The 22,952-nt window shown below is 39.6% G+C and overlaps 1 protein-coding gene across 8 annotated transcripts in view; it reads left to right on the plus strand.

Annotated features, from left to right (window-relative positions):
• The first annotated feature begins 3,175 nt into the window (after window positions 1-3,175).
• The window catches only part of SCML2 (Scm polycomb group protein like 2), a 97,686-nt gene continuing 77,909 nt past the window's right edge, over window positions 3,176-22,952 (plus strand). For 2 of the 8 annotated variants that reach the window (XR_007124815.1, XM_047716326.1), the window contains exons 1-2: window positions 3,186-3,291; window positions 22,298-22,340. Coding sequence is in view for 5 of the 8 variants with exons in the window: in XM_047716326.1 (XP_047572282.1) it covers window positions 22,319-22,340 (22 nt within the window). In the remaining 3 variants the exon portion in view is untranslated. Of the gene's footprint in view, window positions 3,292-22,294; window positions 22,341-22,952 lie in introns of all 8 variants that reach the window. The other 6 variants (XM_047716328.1, XM_047716329.1, XM_047716327.1 and 3 more) reach the window with 5 other exon arrangements.

Genomic DNA, 22,952 nt, shown 5'->3' on the forward strand with positions numbered 1-22,952 from the left:
TGGGCTCTCTGCTCATCGGGGAGCCTGCTTCCCCTTCTCTCTCTGCCTGCCTCTCTGCCTACTTGTGATCTCTGTCTGTCAAATAAATAAATAAAATCTTAAAAAAAGTAGGGGAAAAAGGGCAATTTATTAGAAACAAGGATCTGAAGATGTTTGTCAACTCAATTACTATGTTAATTTGTTATTTAGTACCTACTATATGGATTTTTTTTCACTAAAGTGAAAATACGACTGGTGAGTTTACCAGGAATACCTCAGATCTCTAGCCTCTGCCAGGTTTAGTTAGGCTTCTGTGTTTTGAGGAGAAAGCAGTGCGTGAAGTGGGAAAACTAGAGGGAGTCTTCACTAATCATCCTGAAACGTTAACTTTACCTATGCAATATCATTTCAGTATAAACAGGTGTGCTGATGGAAATCTAGATTCAATTTTGCTTATCTAGGAAAGAAGACCATCTTTTTATTCTGATGGACTACTATTAAATTCTAAAGAAATATACAAAAGGAAGTAATCAAACACACTTTCAATACAGGGGTATTTTGCTTTGGGTTTGGGCAGGGTGAGGATGACCTATCTTTTTTAAGGTTGTCACAGGTTTTGGGCTGAGTCAGAACTATAGGAGCAAATGGACAGAAACAAATCTGAGACTTGAAAACTAATCATGAAAATTTGGATTTTATCAGCCTTAGTTCTTATTCTTTCGTTCAGGTACTCTCCTTCTCATATTTTCATGGCAAAATTAATTGAATGTCCTAATAGTAAGTATTCATTCATCCATTCAGTCATTTAACAAATACTTACCAAATTCCTATTATGTTCAAGGTGCTGCCATATAATGTAAAAGAAACAGTGATAGTCTGACCCATGCTAACAGCATTAAAAAGCAGTCTAAAGTTTATTTTGGCAAAGTGGGAAAAGGAAAGGCAGAGTATAAGTACATAAAAGAATTATTATTAAATGCTTACACACATAGTCTTTGATGAAAATATATGATTCAGGACAGGGTAAAAGGGATAGGAAAGGTTTAGGTATGTGTATGTTCAGAAGCTGATTCTGCAGCTTATTTGCCATTTAATACTCAATTTCCACATCTATAAATTGAGAATAAGGGCACCTACCTCAAGACCATTGTGAAAGAATATGATGAAAATTGACAATTATGTATGTAAAGAGGTTAGCAGAATTCTCAGCACATGGTAGCTGTCATCATTATCAATAACTCATAGTTAATGTAACAGAGTTACACTTCTATACGTGCTTTGATGAACATAGTTGCTGATAAGATGTTCTGATACAATGTGAAGTACGTTTTTAGAGAAAGGGCTTTAGTCATTTCTTATTAAAAACAGGAATATGGGAAATAGATGAGGTGCCTGTCAGGCGATTGAACACAGAGTAGTATTTCTACAACTTGATAGAGTCCATAGATGTAAAAAATGCATAAGTGATGACCCAAGTCTTTCTAATATAGAATGTAGAGATGAATTTCAAATATTTCCATTGCATCAGGATTAGAAAGACAATGGCCAGTAATTAAAAATTTAAGTCCCCTCATCCCTCCAAGCCCTGCTCTAGCCCATACTAAGGGTCTGCTTAGATTTAACCTGTTTAATTTTTTTCACTTAAAGATACCTTTCTGGCTTTTAAAAACATTTTTGAACCTTCATTTGGGACCATTTCAACATTCCTTTCTATATGGTATATATTACACAATCGCTGAGGCCAAATCTTTCTTTAATATTTCCATAACAGTGGCCTAGGTTTTCTGTTTCGCTTTAAAGTTTCTACGAAATTTGCACCAACATTTATTTCGGCTCTTTGATTTTGTGCCACTCGTCCATCCTTAGATACAGTTAAAAAATCCTTGGGGCGCCTGGGTGGCTCAATGGGTTAAAGCCGCTGCCTTCAGCTCAGGTCATGATCCCAGGGTCCTGGGATCAAGCCCCATGTTGGGCTCTCTGCTCAGCAGGGAGCCTGCACGCCCCCTCCGTTCCCGCCAGGCTTTTGCCTACTTGTGATCTCTGTCTGTCAAATAAATAAATAAAATCTTTTAAAAAAATCCTTTAATTTGGCCTTTGTTTAATATTGCAAAAGCCCTATATGAAAATAATTTCTGTGTTGTGGAAAAATGAATATATTCTGCTTTTTTTTTTTTTTTTTTTAGTTTTAGGCTTCAGTTTCCTAATTATGATTTTAAAAATACAGTATGCCCTATATACTAAGTTAAGGCGATCACAAATGAAAAACCCACAGCCAGCTTTTCAGAGCTGGAGAGACAAGGCCTGCCAATGGGTTACCTTTTGCTAACACAGCACATTGTATTATTTTTCAAACAAAAGTTTTAAATCTGCTTATATCCAACCTCCCAACGAGGGATGTTTTTCTCCAGTTTTGTTTGCTACATTCTGTGCGGGGAGAGTCATGGGCTGTTTCGGGGTTATTTTTACGACCGCCCCTTCCCCTCCGTGCGACCTCCACCACCTGCACAACCGCTCTCCTCTGGGCGAGGAAGATACTACAGAGGAGACCCCAAAAGGCATTCTCGAGGACGCTCCCAAGCACTCTCAAACCAGCGAGCAAATTATTTCCCCCTCCGGGTTAACCTAGTCCCGTTAGCTCAAGCCTGGGTTTAGAGGAACAACTAAATTCAGACTGTGGAGCTGGAGGGGAATGCGTGGCAAAAACCCATGGGGGGAAAAACTGTTTCAAGGAATATGCGGCAACCCGCGGAGGAGTGGCTTTGCTCAAGCTGCTCTAAAGTTGCATTTTCCTTGTTCATCGAACTTGCTTCAGTTCCTAGGGAAGAGCCTGGCTTTTCGGTGCGTGGCCAGTGTGGGTGGTGACCGAAGAGTCAAAGGCGATAGCCAAGGGGAGCGAGTTCCTGCGATGGAACTTGACGCGGACCCCGGGGTCTCAACTGGGGGCCCATCATAGTCTTGGGTGCATGCCACGGGCTTCTTTTTGGCGGGAGGGCAGATGGTGGGGGGAGGATAGAGGAAAACTACCCAGGGCTTTCCTGGGCTTGCAGCGTCCCGTCGCCTGCCGCCGCTCACGCTGCCTTCCGGCGGAGCCCCCAGCTCGGGGCCCGCACGCGGCAGCGGTCATAGGGCGTGTTTGCGGCCACCGCAGGGCACGCGGGCCAGCCGGGGCGGGGGCGGGGCGGTGGTGGCGGTTGCGGGGCATGCGCGCCTCCGCGCGCGGCTTCTCAAACATGGCGGCGGCGGTGTGAAGACCGGTACCGGCTCGCGGGACCAGTGTGACAATTTGGCTCCTTTCGCTGGCGAGACCCGAGGTGCGTGGCGACTCCGGGCCCCGTGAGGAGCAGAGAGGCGGAGCCGTGGCATCCGGTCTCTGGTCGTTGTCCGAGGGCGGGCGGGTGGCCGGGCGCCCTCCGCGGCGCGTCCCGCGCGAGTAACGCCCCCTTACCGCCCCGCGCGGTCCGGCCTTAGCTCGGCCCAGCACCCCAGTTGCCCACCTTTGGCAGCCTCACCCCAGAGGCCAGGGCTCCCCTGCCCCACCTAGCGCTCTCCACGACGCCCCACAGCTGCTTTTGCGCAGCCCCTCGCATTCCCCCGGGGTCCCGTCGCCAGTCACGGGCCCATCCCTTGCGCCGCGTTTGGTTGCCGTGTCGCTCTCTAGCCGCCCCTGGCCCGGAGCGCGGACTGCACGCTCCTGAGCATCCTCTTGCTGTTGGAGGAGCTGGGCTGGGGGCCCGGCCTGGGGCCCCGGGGCAGCGCGGGTGGGCAGTGGGGCTGAGGAGCAGCGAAGACTTTGCGTGGTCTGGGCTGAAGCCCGCCTGGTTGCCTTCTGAGGAGTTGTGAGATAACTTTTGGAGTTTGGGAGGGAAACGTTAGCCCGGAAGGATGCGCCTGTGGCGGAGCGCGGGCTCGGTCCCGGTGCCAGGTGCCCGTCGGACTCGCGCCCCGGGGCTCTGGGCGGCTGAGGCTTGGGTGGGGGGGTGGGTGGCGGCGCCTGTGGCTAGCCCTCGGGGGAGAAGTGGGGCGGGAGGGCGCGGCCCTCCTTGCTTGTGTGTGTGAGGGGGAGGTGGGGCAGAAAGGGGGGCTCCAACTCTCTTCCGAGGAGCTACAGGGCAGCCGCTGTGCTCTCGCGGCATGACCTGGTCTAGGGACCATTGGTGCTTTTAAGGCACAGCGTTCTTGCTTTTTCCACCTGACTAGTGGTTGTGCTGCATCCTGGTGTAAATCGCCAAATCGCTAGAGGAAGAGCGAGAAGGCGAATTTAATAGATTTTACGCCTTGAGGTTATACAGAGCTTTGAGGTCTGTAATTTGCCCCCTCCCCCGGCCCCCAATGTTTGGCCAGCACCGGTATTTACACATCCCCATTTAAGACTATTGATGTTTTTAAAGATTGTAAAGCATTTGTTATTCTTTACAAGGTGTGATTATAATTTGAATTTAGCCTTTATCTTGAAGAATTAGATTAGCTTTTATGAATGATGTGTTAAGGTGACTTTAGGATATCTTTGGAAAGTGAATGGATCTGTGAGTACGGGGAAGGGAAGGCAGGGAAAGTGGATACTTATGATCATATGATTTACAAAATTTACAGGGATAGTTTCCTTTACCAAAACAACTGCACATGCTGCTGCATTTTTAATGCTCCCAGAGCTATTCATATTTCTGCTTTGGGGAAACAGTATTATATGATGTATATCATTTATGGAATAAAACTTCCTATGACAAGCAGTTGTATTATAACAATAGTTCATAGATTCATCTAATTCTTTTCAAAAGCAGGGCTTGGAATGTTCTTCAGTAATCACAATTTTGCCTTTCTTGCCATTCTTTTTAAAAATTACTCATTAAATTGTTAGCACATGTCATTCTTAACCTCTTTTCTGTGACAACTTTACCACACAGAGGAAAAAAAATTACCCCAATAAATTGGCATTGATTTAGATTACATTTACTATTATTTCCATGTTATCATGTTAATGCCTTCAAATACAGGACATTTATTAGCAAAATAGATGTTTACACATCTTACCAGTTTTGCCTTTTGCCTCAACCTTTTTCTAGTTGCTGACATGTCACTATTGTCAGAAGATTAAAAGCAATTCTGCACAACTTAAAAAAAAAAATTACTCATTAAATAACGTATTTCCAGGGATGAATTTTTTTTTTTGTCAGTCTTTGGTTTTGTATATTTAATGGGAGGAATGCAAAAATAAGCTTTTGGAAAAAAGTCCAGTTGGGATTTTGAGAAAGGAGTGAATTTATGAGCACTCACCTGATGCTTTGTATTTGTTTGGCTATTTGTTTTATCCACAGTCTTCAAAACAGTCTGAAAGATCTTTTCAAAAACGTAAACACATTTAAAATAGCTCTGAAACTTTTAAATGAATATCACATGTATCACACCTTATAAACTTAAGGGTGTGTACCTGTTTCATTTAGAGAACCTGATTTGTTTTGAAATTGGAAAAAAAGATTAACTGAACTACATTATGTGAGGTTGCCTTAAAGCTAATGATGTCATAATATGTACAGAAATCATTGGAGTCAGCCTTAAAGAGGTGGTATCAGTTTTTCTCATGAGGCAACTGGTCAGTCTTTTTGTTTCAATCAATTCATCTTTTTGAAGTGCCTGTGTTCTCTGTAGTATGGAGTTTAGTTCAAGGTGCATTTATTCAGAGGCTGTGAATGTTGGCTTCTGGGTGTTTAAGGCTACCCATCAGCAGTTTATTCCTGAAAATTTCAAAGTTATAGCTAAGAAAATGAATATGAATGTAAAACAAGTAGTTACTTTGTTTCAAGGGCAAATAAAGGGAATCGGTATTTTGGTTATAATTCTCTAAATAAAATTCTGGGTGTAACTGTGAATTATTTCTTACTTGGGTTGATATTAACTTTTGTCTTTATGATTAAATAAAGCTATACATTTTTGTGAGATTATTTTCTAGGTCAAACATAAATACAATGTTTAGGCTTGGAAGAAAAATGAATTATTGGTATACATTGAAATCTATGTACTCAGGGGATTGAGTTCTTTTTTTTTAATGCTAAACTTCACTTCTATGACCAACTAAGTAGTTTAGTTTATAACTAAATATTAACTGACTTATAATTTAGAGCACTTGCTTTTTTCAAAATGTTTCAAAAAACTCTGAGCTAAAAAGTAACAAGGGTTAAGATGGCCAGCTATAAGCCAGATGTGACTTTCATTTTATTTTGGGTTTGTTCCTTTTTAGCTGCCTGACTGTTCCCCCCAGATGCTTCCTATCTCCCCTCTTCCTGCCCCCCCCCATTCCCTTTGCTGTTGGTGTCTGTTTCCGCATCAGTGAAATGATCAGGGTAATCCTGCGCTGCCTCCCTGAGAAATAATTGATGATAATAAAGTGCCTTGAAAGGGCTGAGTAAATACCAAGTCTTTTGAATGAAAATGACATAGCCTCTTGTTGCATTTAAGGAAAATCCAAATCCCAATTTTAGTTTGAGCTCTTGGTGGGGGGATTTCACTTGAGTATTTTATTGCCCTTCTCTTTGGGTTAAATGGAATGCTTGTGTAACTTTAGTAACTGGAACGCTGGAGGATGCAAGGGATCCTCTGCTATTTGAGTTATTAGTTGTCCCTAGTCTTTTTTTTTTTTTTTTTTTTTTGCCAGGTTACCCTGTCTGCTCCCCTTTTCCCCTTTATGCCAGCTCTAGTCTGATTCCAGCTGTGAATGGAAATCTGAGGTCATTTTTCTCTTTTAGTTCACTTCTCTGGGAGTTTCTTTGTCTCCTCATAGTCATATTCCTGGTTTATAGGATACACAAGATAGAACAACGTGAGCTCTGCCAGCCATCAGTGTTAGAGCTGTGAGGCTGTGGTTGTGAATATAGGTCTGGCATTGCCAGGAGATGTTTTGTAGCTTGGAGTGAGCGAATCAAGTACCCCTAAGAATTTTAAGAACATTATTGATGTCTGAAAATTACTACATAATATCTTAGGATTTGAAGGGATAGTTAATTTCAGGAAGCAAAATCCTGGAAATTTTGAAAATGGCTGATGTTGATGATTTTAAAAGAAAAAGTTCACCCTTCCCTGGCTTAGGGTTTTAATATTTGTGATCCTTTTTTCTTAGGGAAATAGTTGAAAGAAACCACTGTTGTTTATCTTATATTAGAATGGGTTGGTATAATTTAGTGGTAAGTGTTCTAAGGCTTTAACTAGTTTGTGCTTTGGTTACTCTGGGGAAGTAGAGAAATGCCTTTATTACAGTGATAACATCTCATTTTTAAAAAGATAGCAGAAGTGATGGTTCTTAAAGCCAGATAACTTGAAAAAAATACTAAAAACCATCTGAGATTAATAATGTGCATATATATAGTCTTTATTTTTTGTGAGTAAGGCATTTTTGTTTATTTTGTCTTTATGTTGTCTAATTTAAGTAAACCTTGGCTACCTTGGAAATAATAGTACAAGTGATTTTTATGCTAAATGGTTTCTACTAGACATAGATCCCTTAACCTTGCCCTACTTTCATTTTTTGGGCATGTGGTGGAAAGGTTTTGACATAAAAAATGAGAGATATCTTGTTGCCTGAAAAGTGAAAGATTTGAGAATCCTTTAAGCAGTTTATATGATGGTGCTGTTCAATTTAATTTTGTACTCATTTCCTTAAGCTGGATGAAGTCCTTATTTAACCAAGGAGAAAAAAAAAAGAATAAGCTTTTATTATGAGTAAAGAGCTGAGAAACATTTGAAGATAACATTTGACTACCTACTACTTGTGACCTGTGTTTATGGCTGTGGTTCTGCCCCTTCCTAAGTTTATAGGAGCAAATTGTTGTAAGAGCGGAAAGAGAGTGCCCACCTTTTGTGGTAATGCGCCATTGTAAACTTCAGAAGGGACAGGGATATATTGCAATTCTAGGGCATACCTTTAGGATACTTTCTTTTCTCAGGGAAAAGTTGGTGGGACTCTCTTTGTTTTTTGTCTTCAGAATACATATATGATTTTTCTCAACCTCTGTTTCTCATAAGAATTAACAGGTGCAGAATTCTAGTCATAAAGAGCTTCATTTGCTTGGGTATGTACCTTGTAACCTTGATGTAGTCTTTTAAATTCATTATTTGTAGTGAGAGAGTTCTTATTTTCTTTATCATTTGGTCAGTTTTCTTACCTTTCATCATTCTTAGCTAGTTTAAGATTGTGTTTATATTCTTAGTTTTAAGTTGACTGTGATCGAATCATGTGTTTTTTCTGTTATCTTGCTTCTCTGTACAGTTGTAAACGTGAGGTTTTTGCTGTGAAACTGTTGTCTTTTTTCTTCCATTTGAAAGGTTTAAAGTATTACTTGGAGTAATTCTCAATATACTTTAATGTTATTTGAAAAATAATGATCAATATTATCTTTATTTTTTATTGACTTGGTAGAGTTTCATAAATCTATTCAAATGAAACACATTATCTTTGGTAGTTATTAAAAGTATTAAAATGCAGTACTTGATACTGGTAAGTACCTTTAAATATTGTTTTGTTTTAGATTAGAATCTGTTTTGAGATTTTTTTGGGTTGAGATTTTGAGAGGTTCTAGAAATACTTAAATGAATAATTTACTGACACCTGCCTCACGTTTTAAGTATTGTCAGGGATGTTTAGTTTTCTGGTCACTTCAGACTGTGGTTTATTGCATGCTTTTCTGTAGTCTGTTGTCTAGCAGGGATTGTTGTTGTCATCATTTCCATTATTTCTTGTAGGGCTGGTGTTAGAAACCATAAATCTAGACTGCAGTGATAATAGGAACAGGCTGTAACCTGACCCAGTTCTTTTGTCAAAATGTCGCCCTGAGAGCTGCCTGTAGTAAATTGACATGCCCTGCTATTAACTTCAGTCCTCTGCACATGTTGGTGGGCAGCAGGTCTTTGGGCCATTAGCCTGTGGCTGTGCTTTAAAACCTTAGGAATTTACAACTATAAACTGGGATTTGGGCAACCCTTGACTTGTCTTTCATTTATCTGTTTTCTGACATAACATACTTAAGTAAATGCATAACTTTCAGATAAATTGTTTTAAAATTGCAAGTAATTATTTCAACTATAAGCTATAATTTTTGAGATAAATTAAGCATTCTTAAAAATAGTTATTTTCTTGGGTTTGTTTTGTAACAGAAAAAGATTAATTTCTAATTTTTGGGGTGCACTTTACTAAAGCATAATTAAAATTGCTCCTCTAGAAACCCTAATTTCCTTTAGGAGGCTAGATTTGATAAATCCTCACTACCAAAAATGTTCATTCTTAATATTGGTTATTCACAATTCAGAGATGGAATTTTATTGTTAAAGGTAATTATACCATTAGAATTCAGAGGTTTTTTTTCTGATTACTTTTATAGATATATCAGAGAATGGGAAATTTGATTATTTACTTGAGTGAATTGAGTAGGTGTTTTTGAAATCCTTAAGTAATGAATCATGTCCAATTCCAACAAGTTATATATGGCTATATGATGGATATATAATTTTTTTCCTATCCTCTATTAGGATAATAACTATTACCAGAAACAAAAAAAAAGTTAAAAGAGCCAGCTGCTCTTTGTCAAAGAAAAATATACAACTCTAATGTATTTCACTTTGATCAGTCTGAGTTTTTGCATTTAGGTAGAAATGTGAAGTACTTTTTGCAACCAAAGTAATAAACTATTTTCAAGTCAAAATGAAAAGCTTACAGGTGCTATCTTAATGCAGTTAACTCAGACTTCCCTATCATTCTCTTATATATTGACTGGGCAGCAAAGAAGAGCTCTTTTTTTTGTTATTCAATTTTGAAAACAGTGTCTTTATAACAAGATAGATTAAGAAAGAAAAAAAAGTTCTACTTATGCTATTTCATTAGTATTTTCTGGTGAATTATGTGTGTGTGTAACTTTATCACTTATTCCAACATTTTCTTTAAAACTACCAGCAAGCCTCTGTCAAATAAATAAATAAAATCTTTAAAAAAAAAAAGGGAGGGCACCTGGGTGGCTCAGTCATTAAGTGTCTGCCTTTGGCTCAGGTCATGATCCCAAGGTCCTGGGATCGAGCCCCACATCAGGCTCCCTGTTCAGCGTGAAGCCTGCTTCTCCCTCTCCCACTACCCCTGCTTGTGTTCCCTCTTTTGCTGTGTCTCTCTCTGTCAAATAAATAAATAAAATATAAAAAAAGATACCAGCCAGCATATTTGTGACCCTTTCCTGGCCTTGAAACTTCTTATACTATTGATATACTCAAGGGAATATAACAAAATATTTATGCAACCAAGTTATTTTTTGTGTAGTGACAGTCTCTTTTCCTTTTTGTATGTGTGAATATTGGTTTAAATGATGTAGTTTAGTTCTGACTGTAATGTAATTGGAATTTATAAACTGAATTCTGGTACAGCATATATTCCTAGCTGTTCTTCTCCCTAAAAAACCACTTACAGTAGTGACTAATTTACACTAAGTACTGACTTTTTGAGAACTCAAATATCCTAGAAATCAAATTCAGAGTAAAAAATTAAAGGTTTATCAGATGTGGGGAAGGAAGATGATGTGAGGAATAGGGGACTATCTTAGATCTCACAGAATTTTCTCCTTGGCCCATTGACCTAGACTTGTGTAAATTAGACCATAGTAGATTAAACACTGCAGAAAGGAACAGAGAACAACGATAGCCAGCACCGCTCCCTGTCCCGCCCCCCCTGCAATTTTTTTAAAACCACAATGTCTTGGGACTGTATGGTTTAGGTGTAAGTAGCCAGTAGCACAGCAGATTCTATTTACTTATTTAACAAATATTTGGGGGGCCCTACATGTGAAAGATACTGTAGATAGACAATGGAGAATACAAAGATGAACCAGACATTATACTGCCCCTAAAAGCTTGTTTCTACCAGGGGAGATAAAGCATGTACACAAATGCAACAGAAGAAATTTTAGCAAAATGGTTAGGTATTCAGGGACCTATGTCCAATCTAACTGAGTGATCTTGCAGATCTTTGAGCCTTGATATTCTTAACTTTCAAGTGGACAGTAATAACAGTAACAACCCTACAGGCTTTAGATAAGACAAATGTATATAAAGGCCCTAGTAGGGTACCAGACATTTAGCAAGAGTTCAGTAAGTGCCAACTCATAGTATTTATTTTTACCATTTTCATCACTACCATCATTAGACTCCAGGGACCATAATTTTTATTTTCTTATTCTTTCTCCCTTTCAAAGCATGGACAGTGTATGGAAACCCTGTCTTTTGGGGGTCTTAACAGACTTAGGTTTGAATCATTTTTCTTTCACTTCCAGCTTTCTGATCTTTAAGGATCAGCAGAACTTGGTAATTGCCAAGATACTGGACAAAGGAAGAAGAGAATCAAAGATGACTTCTAATTCAGAAGGATTGGGTATTAGTAATGCTTATTAAAAAAGGAAGCAGAGGAAGAGTCACTTATTTTGAAAGGCAAGAGAGTTTGATTTCTTAAATATGTAATGTTTGAAGTGGCTGTGAGGCATTAAGACTGATGTTCAATTGGCTAGACTAGAAATTTTGGAGAGAGTTTGAGATTAGAGATGCTGATGTACATTTGTTTCTGAGCCTTTCTTTATAGAAATAATAATAAAATCAAATGTTTGAGAATTCAAAAAAAAAAAAAAGAGATGCTGATGTAGGAGTCATCCACATAGGGATGGTGCATCACCATGGAATAGAATGAGAGTCTAGACTCTAAAATTACTAGCATCTAAAAGAAGATGCTAGAGAAGATCAATGGCTAAGGCAGGAGGAGGAAGTAGACATAGAGGGATAATAGAGGTGGGACAATCAGAGAACCTGGGGCTCAGAGATGAGAGGTGTCTGGAATGAGGGCTGACCTATCGCTCTTGAAGTGTCAAGAGACTAAGGACTGAAACACTGAAATGGAGTCTGATGCCTGGGAGGTAAATAGGGTTTTGGAAAGCAGTTGTGGGAAAAGAAGGAAGGTAGTGGCCAGATTGCAAAAAGTAAAGTATCCCAGCAACTCTTTGTATTTTGAGTGTGTTATATTTATTACCAAAATCTTAGTTATCAGGAGACGGTTATTCTGGTAAATGTATAATGTAGTAAGTAGACAAGTCTTTTTTACATTGATAAAAATTTGATGTTTTCTCAATTTAAGGTAACTTTACTCTTTCAGAAAATGTGGATTTTAATATCTGCCAGATGGGAGGTTCAGTGAACAAGTCTAATAATAAATGCTTAAGTTTGGACATTATGTATTTCCACCTATGGGACTTCTGTCTGGGAAATATGCAGCAAATTTTGCTGTTGGTACAGGAACAAACTTTCTTCTTCAACTGTATTTTGTTTGTTTTTATACCTTCTCAGGTTGAAATTCCATATAATTCCATCCATTTTATAACATCTGACCAATGGCTTAAAGTTGAAAAGGGCCCTGGGAGATTTTTTTCCTTGTCAGACTTGTTAAGTTCCTATCCCTGTCAAAATATTTATCCTTATTGACTCTTTACATAGTGGTCTCTAATTAGAGACTCAAGGTGTATTACCTTATCTTCAAAATGAAACAAAACAAAACAAAAAAAAAGAAAAACAAATCTGAAACAAACAAGTAATGGAAAGGCTCTTTAATGGTAGAATTATAGACCCATTAACTTGCTAAGTATGCTAAATAGTTCTTTAAAACTGTCTTTCTTGAAGAAAGAAAAATAACCACCTAGAACTTTCTCCAGAATCATATAAGATCAATGGGAATCTTAGATTTAATAATTCTACTGTTGGGGCGCCTGGGTGGCTCAGTTGGTTGTGTCTGCCTTCTTAGGTCATGATCCTAGGGTCCTGGGATGGAGCCCCATGTTGGGCTCCCTGCTCAGTGGGGAACCTGCTTTTCACTCTCCCTCTGCCTGCTGCTCTGCCTGCTTGTGTGTGCTGTCTCTCTTTCTCTCTGTCAAATTAAAAATAAATAAATAAATAAATAAATAAATAATTCCACTATTATTCATTGTTTAATTGTACTGAGAAAATGGCTGAAAACAATGCAGGAATTTTCAAAGCATTTGTTGATCTCTTATCAGCTCTTAATTCTATAACAAGATACATTCTTCAGAACAAATGGTTTTATAAAAGATCCCAGAATATCAATGCTTGTTCAAAGTTTGCTTAGATACAGCAACTAGATTTAGTGTAACTGTGGTATGTTGGTAAAGGAGATGTCGTGTCAGACACTTACTATAAAATAGTGCTAACCAGGGGTGCCTGGGTGGCTCAGTGAGTTAAGCGTCTGCCTTCTGCTCAGGGCATGATCCCAGGGTCCTGGCTTGGAGCCCTGCATTGGCTCCCTGCTCAGCAGGGTGTCTGTTTCTCCCTCTGCCCCTTTCCCTGGCTCATGCTTGTGGTCTCTCTCTGAATGAATAAATGAAATCTTTGAAAAAAAAATAATGCTTACCCAATGCTTTTCTTTTGGCTGATTTATATTTAAAAATATTTTTTTTTCACACAGTGGAGTTGCTCCTTATATGCATTCAGTGAAGCAACTTCTCTGTATGCTGGCAAAAACAAAACAAAGCTTTTAATTTCTTTTTCTTGCCTAAATTTTCTCTTTCATATAACATGGAGAACTACTTTGGGAGTCTTGAGTCTTTCTTAAAAGTGCTGAAGCAGTTCAAAGTATACTGAGAACAAAATTAAGCTTTTCTGTTGTTTCCTGTGCAGACGATGACTTTGTGAGATGTGTTTGTATTTCTAAAAGAATGTTAGGCTCTTAATTTTTTCCAGAAAGACAGCAGCTGTGCTATCTGCATATCTGGTATGTAAGTCATATAGATATGTTGTTAGCTTCACGGCATATCTTTATTTGTGGCACTGGGGATTCAACTATGAGTTGATGCTAGCAGTATTTACCAGTAGACCAAACAGTCTATTCCTTTGGCTTCTATCTATAATCTCTACCTTTGTATTGTGACAAAAAACATAGTTGAATTACAGTGAAGTGCTGGGGCATTTTAAGAGGGATAATAGAACTTTTATGTTTTCTTAAATTACACTAAAAAATAGTTTCTATTAAATTAACCAGCATTCCTTTACATCAAGATCTCTACATATTCCTCCTAGTACTCAATCCTAGGAAAATGTTTATCTTTCTCATTGAATTTGCAATTTTATCTTGTAGTAAAACTTATATAGACCAGAGAGAAATTAACCATTCAGGTTGAGTACTGATTTTTTTCCAACTAGTATCTTTTTATTTGATCTTTTTTTTTTTTTTTAAGGGGTGGGGAGGGGCAGAGAGAGAAAGAATCCCAAGCAGGCACCATGCCCAGCATGGAGCCCAACACAGGGCTGGATCTCATGACCCTGAGATCATGACCTGAGCCCAAATCAAGAGTTGGTCACTTAACCAACTGAGCTACCCAGGCGCCCCTATTTTCTCTTTTTAATAATAAAAACCCCATCTTTCTCTAAGTATGTTTTTATGTTAGAACCCACTAATCCTTTTTAAAAAATAGCATGGTATAGGGATGCCTGGGTGGCTCATTCCGTTGAGCGTCTGCCTTTGGCTCAGATCCTGATCCCTATGTCCTGGGATCAAGCCCCACATTGGGCTCCCTGCTTGGCAGGGAGCCTGCTTCTCCCTCTGCCTCTGCCTGCTGCTCCCCCTGCTTGTGCTCTCTCTCTGTCAAGTAAATAAGTAAGGTCTTTTAAAAAAAATAGCATGGTATAGGATATAACAATTGTATAGAAATGGTGAAAGGTTTTGGTGAGCAAACAACATTAAAAATGATAAATATGTCATAAACTTAAAAATTAACCCAATGCCCTAGTTAATGTATTTTCATATAACTTGGTGTTTATCACTTTTTTTTTTTTTAAGGGGCAGGGCAGAGGGAGAAGGAGAGAGAAACTTAGGCAGGCTCCACCCCCAGTGCAGAACCTGTTACAGGGCTTAATCTCATGACCCAGGGATCATGACCTGAGCTGAAATTCAGAGTTGGAAGCTTAATGTACTGAGCCACCCAGGTGCCCCAGTGTTTGTCACTTTCTAGATTACAAAATAAGCACTAATTTTTCTCCTGTTTTGAGTGTAATCTTGAGAATAGTGGAGTTTTTCCTTAAGGCATGAACTTTTTTTTTTTTTTGAAGATTTTATTTATTTATTTGAGAGAGACAGAGAGAGAGAGAGAGAGCATGAGTGGAGAGAGAGAGAAGCAGACTCCTTGCTGAGCAGGGAGCCGGATGCAGGGCTTGATCCCAGGGCTCTGAGATCATGACCTGAGCTAAAGGCAGATGCTTAACTCACTGAGCCTCCCATGCATCCCAAGGCATGAACTTTTAAAAGGCATTATTGTCCAGTTTTTATTTTCTAAAAATATTGGCTTTATGAATTATAGTATGGGCAGAATTTTATTAGATTATTGATATATGGAATTTGGAAAGTATATATTTAAAAGCGGTTCAGGGATGCCTGGGTGGCTTAGTTGGTTAAGCATCTGCCTTCAGCTCAAGTCATGATCCCAGGGCCCTGGGATCCAGTCCCACACTGGGCTCCTTGCTCTGCAGGGAGCCTTCTCCTTCTGCTGCTTTTCCCTCTGCTTGTGTGCTCTCTCTCTTTCTCTCTCTGACAAATAAATAAATCTTAAAAAAAAAAGTGGTTCAAATGTATATTATGTATGGATTTACATATGTGATTTTTAACAATTGAAGGGATATACACCAGATGGTTAACAGCAGTTACTGTTTTATGGTAAGGTTATAGGTGATTTTTTCCCTCCTTTTCTTATCTTACAATTTTATTTTATTTTATTTTTATTTATTATTATTTTTTAAAGATTTTATTTGACAGAGAAACACACAGGAAGAGAGGGAACACAAGCAGGGGGAGTGTGAGAAGCAGGCTTCCCGCTGAGCAGGGAGCCCAAGGCAGGACTCCAAACCAGGACCCTGGGATCATGACCAGAGCTGAAGGCAGACGCTTAATGACTGCGCCACCCAGGTGCCCCATCTTATAATTAAAAAAAATTTTAAAAATGAAGGAAGGTTAATCATTCATTTGATTTTACATCTAGTGCCTAGACTGAATGAGAATTTACACATTTACGTGGTGCCTGGGTAGCTCAGTCAGTTGAGCATCCTACTCTTGATTTCAGAGGGTGCTCAGATTGAGTCCGCACTGGGCATCTGCACTGGGGGTGGAGCCTGCTTAAGATTCTCTCTCTCCCTCTGTTCCTCCCTTACCACTGTCCCCTGTGCTCCCCCCCCAGCCCCGCACAGTGCACTCTCCTTTTTTTTTCTTTTGAAGATTTTATTTATTTGAGAACATGTGAGAGAGAGAGAGAGAGAAAGAAAGAGCACAGGTAGTGGAGAGGGGCAGAGGGAGAGGAGAAGCAGACTCCCTGCTGAGCAGGGGACCCCCCCCCCCCCCGCAACACACACACACACACACACACACACACACACAGGGCTTACTCTGGGATCATGACCTGAGCCAGAGGCAGACACTTAATTGACTGAGCCACACAGGCGCCCTTCTCTCTCTTAAAAAGAAAAAGAAAAAAGAATATATACATTTGCATGTGCCAAATATAAACCTTTGATAGTAGAAATATTGGGGAGAGTCGGGAAGGAAAAATCAATCAAGGAAATATATGAATTTCAGAATATTTGAAAAGAAATATTTTATAGTGACTCAACAGTTCCATACATCACCCAGTGCTCATCAAGACAAGTGCACTCCTTAATCCCCATCACCTATTTCACCCATCCCCCTACTCACCTCCCCTCTGATAACCTTAAGTGTATTCTCTATAGTTAAGAGTCTGAATGGTGTCTTCAAACAACTCACTGCACTTTAACACCATGAGGACTGAAAGGGAAAGCTTACTGAGTCCCTGACGCATGTACTCATAAACAGTTTGAGTTCTTTTTGTGTATTGAAGGCTTTATTTGGCATGACTTTGGACTTCAAAAGAGATATATCTGCTCACAGGTACTGAGTGACTACGATAACTGAAAAGGAAAAGTTCCAAACTCTGAAAGAGTTGATCTTATCTAATATGGCTAATCTCAAACTAAAGGGATCTGGAATTCTTCCAGTCTTTATCTGGGGATAGTAGTGTTTATTTTATTCCTTGGTTTGTGGTTCTACCTTTAAAATAAGTGGTTTGGATTCCAGAGCATTGGTTTTAAAGTTAAGAATATTTGCATTGCATTTAACTCCCAAGAAAGTTCTGTTTTTATAGAAGTACTTATTTTTGGGGCACCTGGGTGGCTCAGTCGATAAAGCATCTGTCTTATGCTCGAGTCATGGTCCCAGGGTCCTGGGATCAAGGCCGGCATCTGGCTCCCACTCTCTCTGCTTGTATTCCCTCTCTCGCTGTCTCTGTCTCTGTCAAATAAATAAATAAAATCTTTTAAAAATTTATTAAAAAATACTTATTTTATGGGCACCTGGGTGGCTCAGGTCATGATCCTGGAGTCCTAGGATTGAGCCCCATGTTGGACTCTGCACTCAGCGGGGAGCTTGCTTCTCCCTCTCCCTCGGCCCCTCCCCAGTCGTGCTCTCTCTCTCACTGTCTCTCAAATAAATAAATAAAATCTTTAAAAAAGTTATTTTATACCCACCAGCAGTGTATGAGAGTTCTAGTTGTTCCACATCCTCATCAATGTTTGGTATTGTCAGTCTTTTTAATTTTAGCCGTTTTATGAGTTGTATCTCATTGTGATTTTAATTTGTGCTTCCCCAAATAGTAATGATGTTGACCATCTTTCACGTGCTTCACAGGCCATTTGTGTATCTTCTTTAGCAAAGTGATCGCCCAAATCTTTTGCCAATTATGTTTTTATTGGGCTGTTTGCCTTTTAAAAATTGAATTGTAGGGGCACCTGGGTGGCTCAGTGGGTTAAAGCCTCTGCCTTCAGCTCAGGTCATGATCTCAGAGTCCTGGGATTGACCCCCACATCGGTCTCTCTGCTCAGCAGGGAGCCTGCTTCCTCCTCCTCCTCTCTCTCTGCCTGCCTCTCTGCCTACTTGTGATCTCTGTCTATCAAGTAAATAAATAAAATCTTTTAAAAAAATTGAATTGTAAGAGTTCTTTATATATTCTGGATGCAGATCTTTTATTGGATACATATTTTGCAGGTATTTTCTCCTGTTTTGTGGCCTATCCTTTTCTTAACAGTATCATTTGAAGAGCAGTTGTTAGTTTTGATAAAGACCAGTGTATCAATTTTTCCTCTGATGTGTTGTACTTCTTTGTGTCATATTTAAGAAGTCATAGCTTAACTTAGAGTCACAAGGTCTCTATTTTTTTCTAGAAATTTTATAGTTGTGGGCTTTACATTAAATTTATGATCTTTTTTGAGGTAATTTTTATGTATTCACTTCTAAGATAAGAGTTGTTTTTCTTTTTTTTTTTTTGGTGCATGGAAATGTTTCAGTACTATTTGTTGAAAAAAGAAAAAAAACCCAAAAGTATCCTTTCTCCATTAAATTACCTTGGCACTTGTGTTAAAAATCTATTCACCATATATATGTGCATCTTTTGGGACTTTATTCTGTTCCATTGGTCCATATGTCAATCTTTATGCTAATACCACTCAGTTTTGATTAAATATTGCCTTTGGATACATTATTAAGTACAGTTTATTATTTTCTTTTATGGTTAGTGCAGTTTTATGCCTATTTAAGAAATCTTCCAACTTGTGTGCATGGTAGGTGGATTTATTTATCTAAGTCTTCAAAGATTTACTTTTAATCATTTCTATACATGTATCTTCACCTTCAAGGATTATAAGATTACTTACTCAACTAATGGGAGCAAGTGATAACAGTTGAGATCAAGAATTCTGTTATGGGGGGTGCCTGGGTGGCTCAGTTGTGAAGTGTCTGCCTTCGGCTCAGGTCATTTATCCCAGTGTTCTGGAATGGAGCCCTGCATCAGGCTTCCTGCTCAATGGGAGGCCTGCTTCTCCCTCTCCCACTCCCCCTGTTTGTGTTCCCTCTCTTGCTGTGTCTCTCTCTGTCAAATAAATAAATAAAATCTTAAAAAAAGAAAACCGAGGAATTCAGTTATGGTTTAGAGATTTGAGAGAACGGCATAGGAACCTGGATATATCCTCTGTGTGTGACGCATCCCTCAGTTTTTCAACTGAGCCCCTATGTATAGTAGTAGAACTTATTTTAATGTAATTCACAACTTTTTACTCTCTGACTCCCTACCTGCATTATAGCTCATTGCCCTTTACTTTCTGCTTGGATTCAGCACCCTGAATCCAAGCAGGATTTTCACTTGTCTTTTTTTTCTGTTTTTTTCCCTTTGTCTTTTTTTTTTAATTTTATTTTTTATAAACATATATTTTTATCCCCAGGGGTACAGGTCTGCGAATCGCCAGGTCTTCACACTTCACAGCACTCACCCTAGCACACACCCTCCCCAATATCCATAACCCCACCCCCCCTCTCAACCCCCCTCCCCCCATCAACCCTCAGTTTGTTTTGTGAGATTAAGAGTCACTTATGGTTTGTCTCCCTCCCAATCCCATCTTGTTTCATTTATTCTTCTCCCACCCCCTCAACCCCCCATGTTGCATCTCCTCTCCCTCATATCAGGGAGATCACTTTTTTTTTTTTTTTTAATTTCACTTTGGCTTTGTCTCTTGTTTTCAAATTTTGTTTTTAAGATTTTGTTTGTTTGTTTGTTTAGGGGCTCCTGGGTGGCTCAGTGGGTTAAAGCCTCTGCCTTTGGCTCAGGTCATGATCCCAGAGTCCTGGGATCGAGCCCCGCGCATCCGGCTCTCCGCTCAGCGGGGAGCCTGCTTCCTCCCTTCTCTCTGCCTGCCTCTCTGCCTACTTGTGATCTCTGTCAAATAAAATATATATATAAAAAAAAGATTTTTTTTTTGTTCATTTGAGATAGAGTGAGTAAGAGGGAGAGAGCACGAGTGGGGTAGGGGGGCAGAGGGAAAGGGATGCTGAGCAGGGATCCCAATGCAGGCTTGATCCCAGGACCCTGGGACCATGACCTGAGCCAAAGGCAGAGGCTTAACCATCTGAGCTACACAGGCGCCCTCACTTTGTCTTTTTCTTTAGCCACTCCACTATGGTCTTTAATTGAAAACATCCTCACTCACAGTAGTATTGAATATTTAATTCATTTGATTATTTCAGTCTGACTTTCAGGGCTGATGTCTCAAAAGGGGTTTGTGGATCATCTTTGTACGGGTGGCTTCTGAGGGCATGGGCCCTGAGAAACTGTAGAGGGAAATAAGAGCTCAGTAGGAAACTGAGCAGCTCTAGCATTCCATAATCAAGTAGAGGAGGCAGGATCCTCTTTAGTGTCCACTCATTAGTGTCCACTCATAGTGTCTTCAGCCTGAAATTCCTCTCTTTGTCTTCTCTGCTCATTGAAATACTCATCTTTAAAGGACCAGTTCAAGTGCCACTTCTTTTGAAAAGGCTTCTTTTATATTCCCAGTTAATTGTGTTTTTGTTTTCGCACAGAGCACCAATTTTACCTCTATTAACAGAGCTTGTATTTTATTCTTTGTTCAATAATTATTTGTTAATATGTCTCTCTCACTAGATTTCCGAGGTCTTTTGTAGTAGATTGTGTTTCTTCTGTCTACACAGTACCAAGCTTATAGGAATTCTGTAAATATTTGTTAAATAAATGACTATATCACACCTGGAAACAGATGGTGGTGATATAGAAAGCACCAAGAAAGTCTTTAAGAAAGAGGTGGGATTTATGTTTGGTCTTAAAGGATGGATAGGGTTTCAAGAAGCAGCAGAAGAAAGGGTATTCCATGCAGATAGAACAACATGATGAGTTTTGAGCTAGGCCACAGGATAGCTGTAGGGGTGGTAGATTATCAGGTGGCTTTGCAATTGTGAGGGACCTTAAATAAGCCCAGCAGAAGATTTTTTGTTCAATTCAATACGCAGTGAAATCACTGAAGCAGGTAGATGATTTGGGTAGAAAGCAGCTTAGTCCATGTCTGACATGTATTGGGTAGGTTGTGGTGGGGAAAGACCCTTATGGGAAAAGAAGTTAGGTGACTATTAGACCAGGCAGGAACTAATGAGCATATAAACTAGTTAGTGCCAGGGAGAAGAGTATGAGAGAGTACATGTTGGCTACTGATTGAATGTGTGAGTGAAAGAAAAGAACCTCACACATTCAGTCATACCTGAGGTTTTAAATCCCAAGTACCTGGAAGAGTAGTGTGTTGGTAGGAGAAACAAAAATGTCAAAAGGAGCATATTTTGAGGAGATGATGCTTGAGTTTTTAAGTCTGTTGAGTCAGAGATGCAGAAGGCGTTCTGGGTGGCTTAATGAATGTATTCTTCATGGGCTTCTTTAAATAGCAAATTATCTTCCATTATACACATTATCATGTTCTGACCACAGGCACACAGAGTAATGGGAGATGGATATCCTATTTCTATATTAAATATTTCTGTGTACGTACCTCTTCTATAGCTTTCATATTGTGTTTTATTCATAAGCCTATTTCTGACTGGATGGAGCTGTTGGAGGGCAAGGACAGTGTATTATTTGTCTTTGTTGTAGATTGACAGGCATATTGAGGACATGCAGGAAAAGTCTGAATTAATGAATGAATTAATGGCTCACAATACAAAGGTCTTTTTTTTTTTTTAAGATTTTATTTATTTATTTGACAGAGATCACAAGTAGTCAGAGAGGCAGGCAGAGAGAGAGAGGAGGAAGCAGGCTCTCCGCTGAGCAGAGAGCCCGACATGGGGCTCGATCCCAGGACCCGGGGACCATGACCTGAGCCGAAGGCAGAGGCCTTAACCCACTGAGCCACCCAGCGCCCCAATACATAGGTCTTTGAACAAGTAATTATCTTGTTAGAAGACTTGACTCTTGTAGTTCTTAAAAGTTTTATCAACACAGTCATGATTCTTCCACCTCTCCATAATATGGGCTTAAGTGGGTTTTGGGATAGGCCCCAGATTAAATCCTAACGCTATCAATTTGCCATCTCCTCTTTTTAATTCATTTAACCATAAAATTCACCCTTTTGAAATGTTATAATTCATTTGTTTTTAGTGTTTTCACAAGGTTGTGTAACTATTACCACTATTTAATTCCAAAATATTTTCATCACCACAAAAAAGAGACCCCCTAACTCATAGCCATTAGTAGTCACTCCCCTAGTCCCTCTTTTCCCAGCCCCTGCCAACTACTAATCTATTGAACTTATTTTTATTCAAGGGAAATAAATTAAAATGATCTAAATCTATAACTGATTTCTAATAATAATGCCCTTCAGAAATAGGCTAAAAGGAGGCATTAATTGATCTTTCTCCTTGTAGGAAAGAGTACCAGAAAAGAATACCATGGGACAAACAGTGAACGAAGGTAAGATTTACTTTCTAAACATGCTGATATTTTTAGTTATTCATTTGGGATGAGTACCTTCTGCTAGACTGAACTTTTGAAAAAGAAGTCCTTTTAGAAATAAAGTCATAGGAGGCGCCTGGGTGGCTCAGTAGGTTAAGGCCTCTGCCTTCCACTCAGGTCATGATCCCAGGGTGCTGGGATCAAGCCCCCCATCAGGCTCTCTGCTCAGTAGGGAGCCTGCCCCCCACCGCCTGCCTCTCTGCCTACTTGTCATCTCTCTCTGTCAAATAAATAAATAAAATCTTGAAAAAAAAAAGAAATAAAGTTATAGGAGATGTTAGGTGCTTACAATTGGAATTTCAGAACTGAGTAGCTATTAAAGATAATTTTGTTTTTCCTTCCTAGTTTTTTTTTATAAGATTTTATTTATTCATTTGGCAGAGAGAGAGACAGAGACACAGAGAGAGAGAGAACAGCAGGGGGAACAGCAGAGGGAGAGGGAGAAGCAGGCTCCTCACTGAGCAGGGAGCCCTATTCAGGGCTCGATCCCAGGACCCTGGGATCATGACCCGAGCCGAATGCAGATGCTTAACCGACTGAGCCACCCAGGTGCCCCTTCTTCCCGGTTTT

This window comes from Lutra lutra, chromosome X, assembly GCF_902655055.1.
Source record: "Lutra lutra chromosome X, mLutLut1.2, whole genome shotgun sequence".
NCBI classification, from domain to species: Eukaryota; Metazoa; Chordata; class Mammalia; order Carnivora; family Mustelidae; genus Lutra; species Lutra lutra.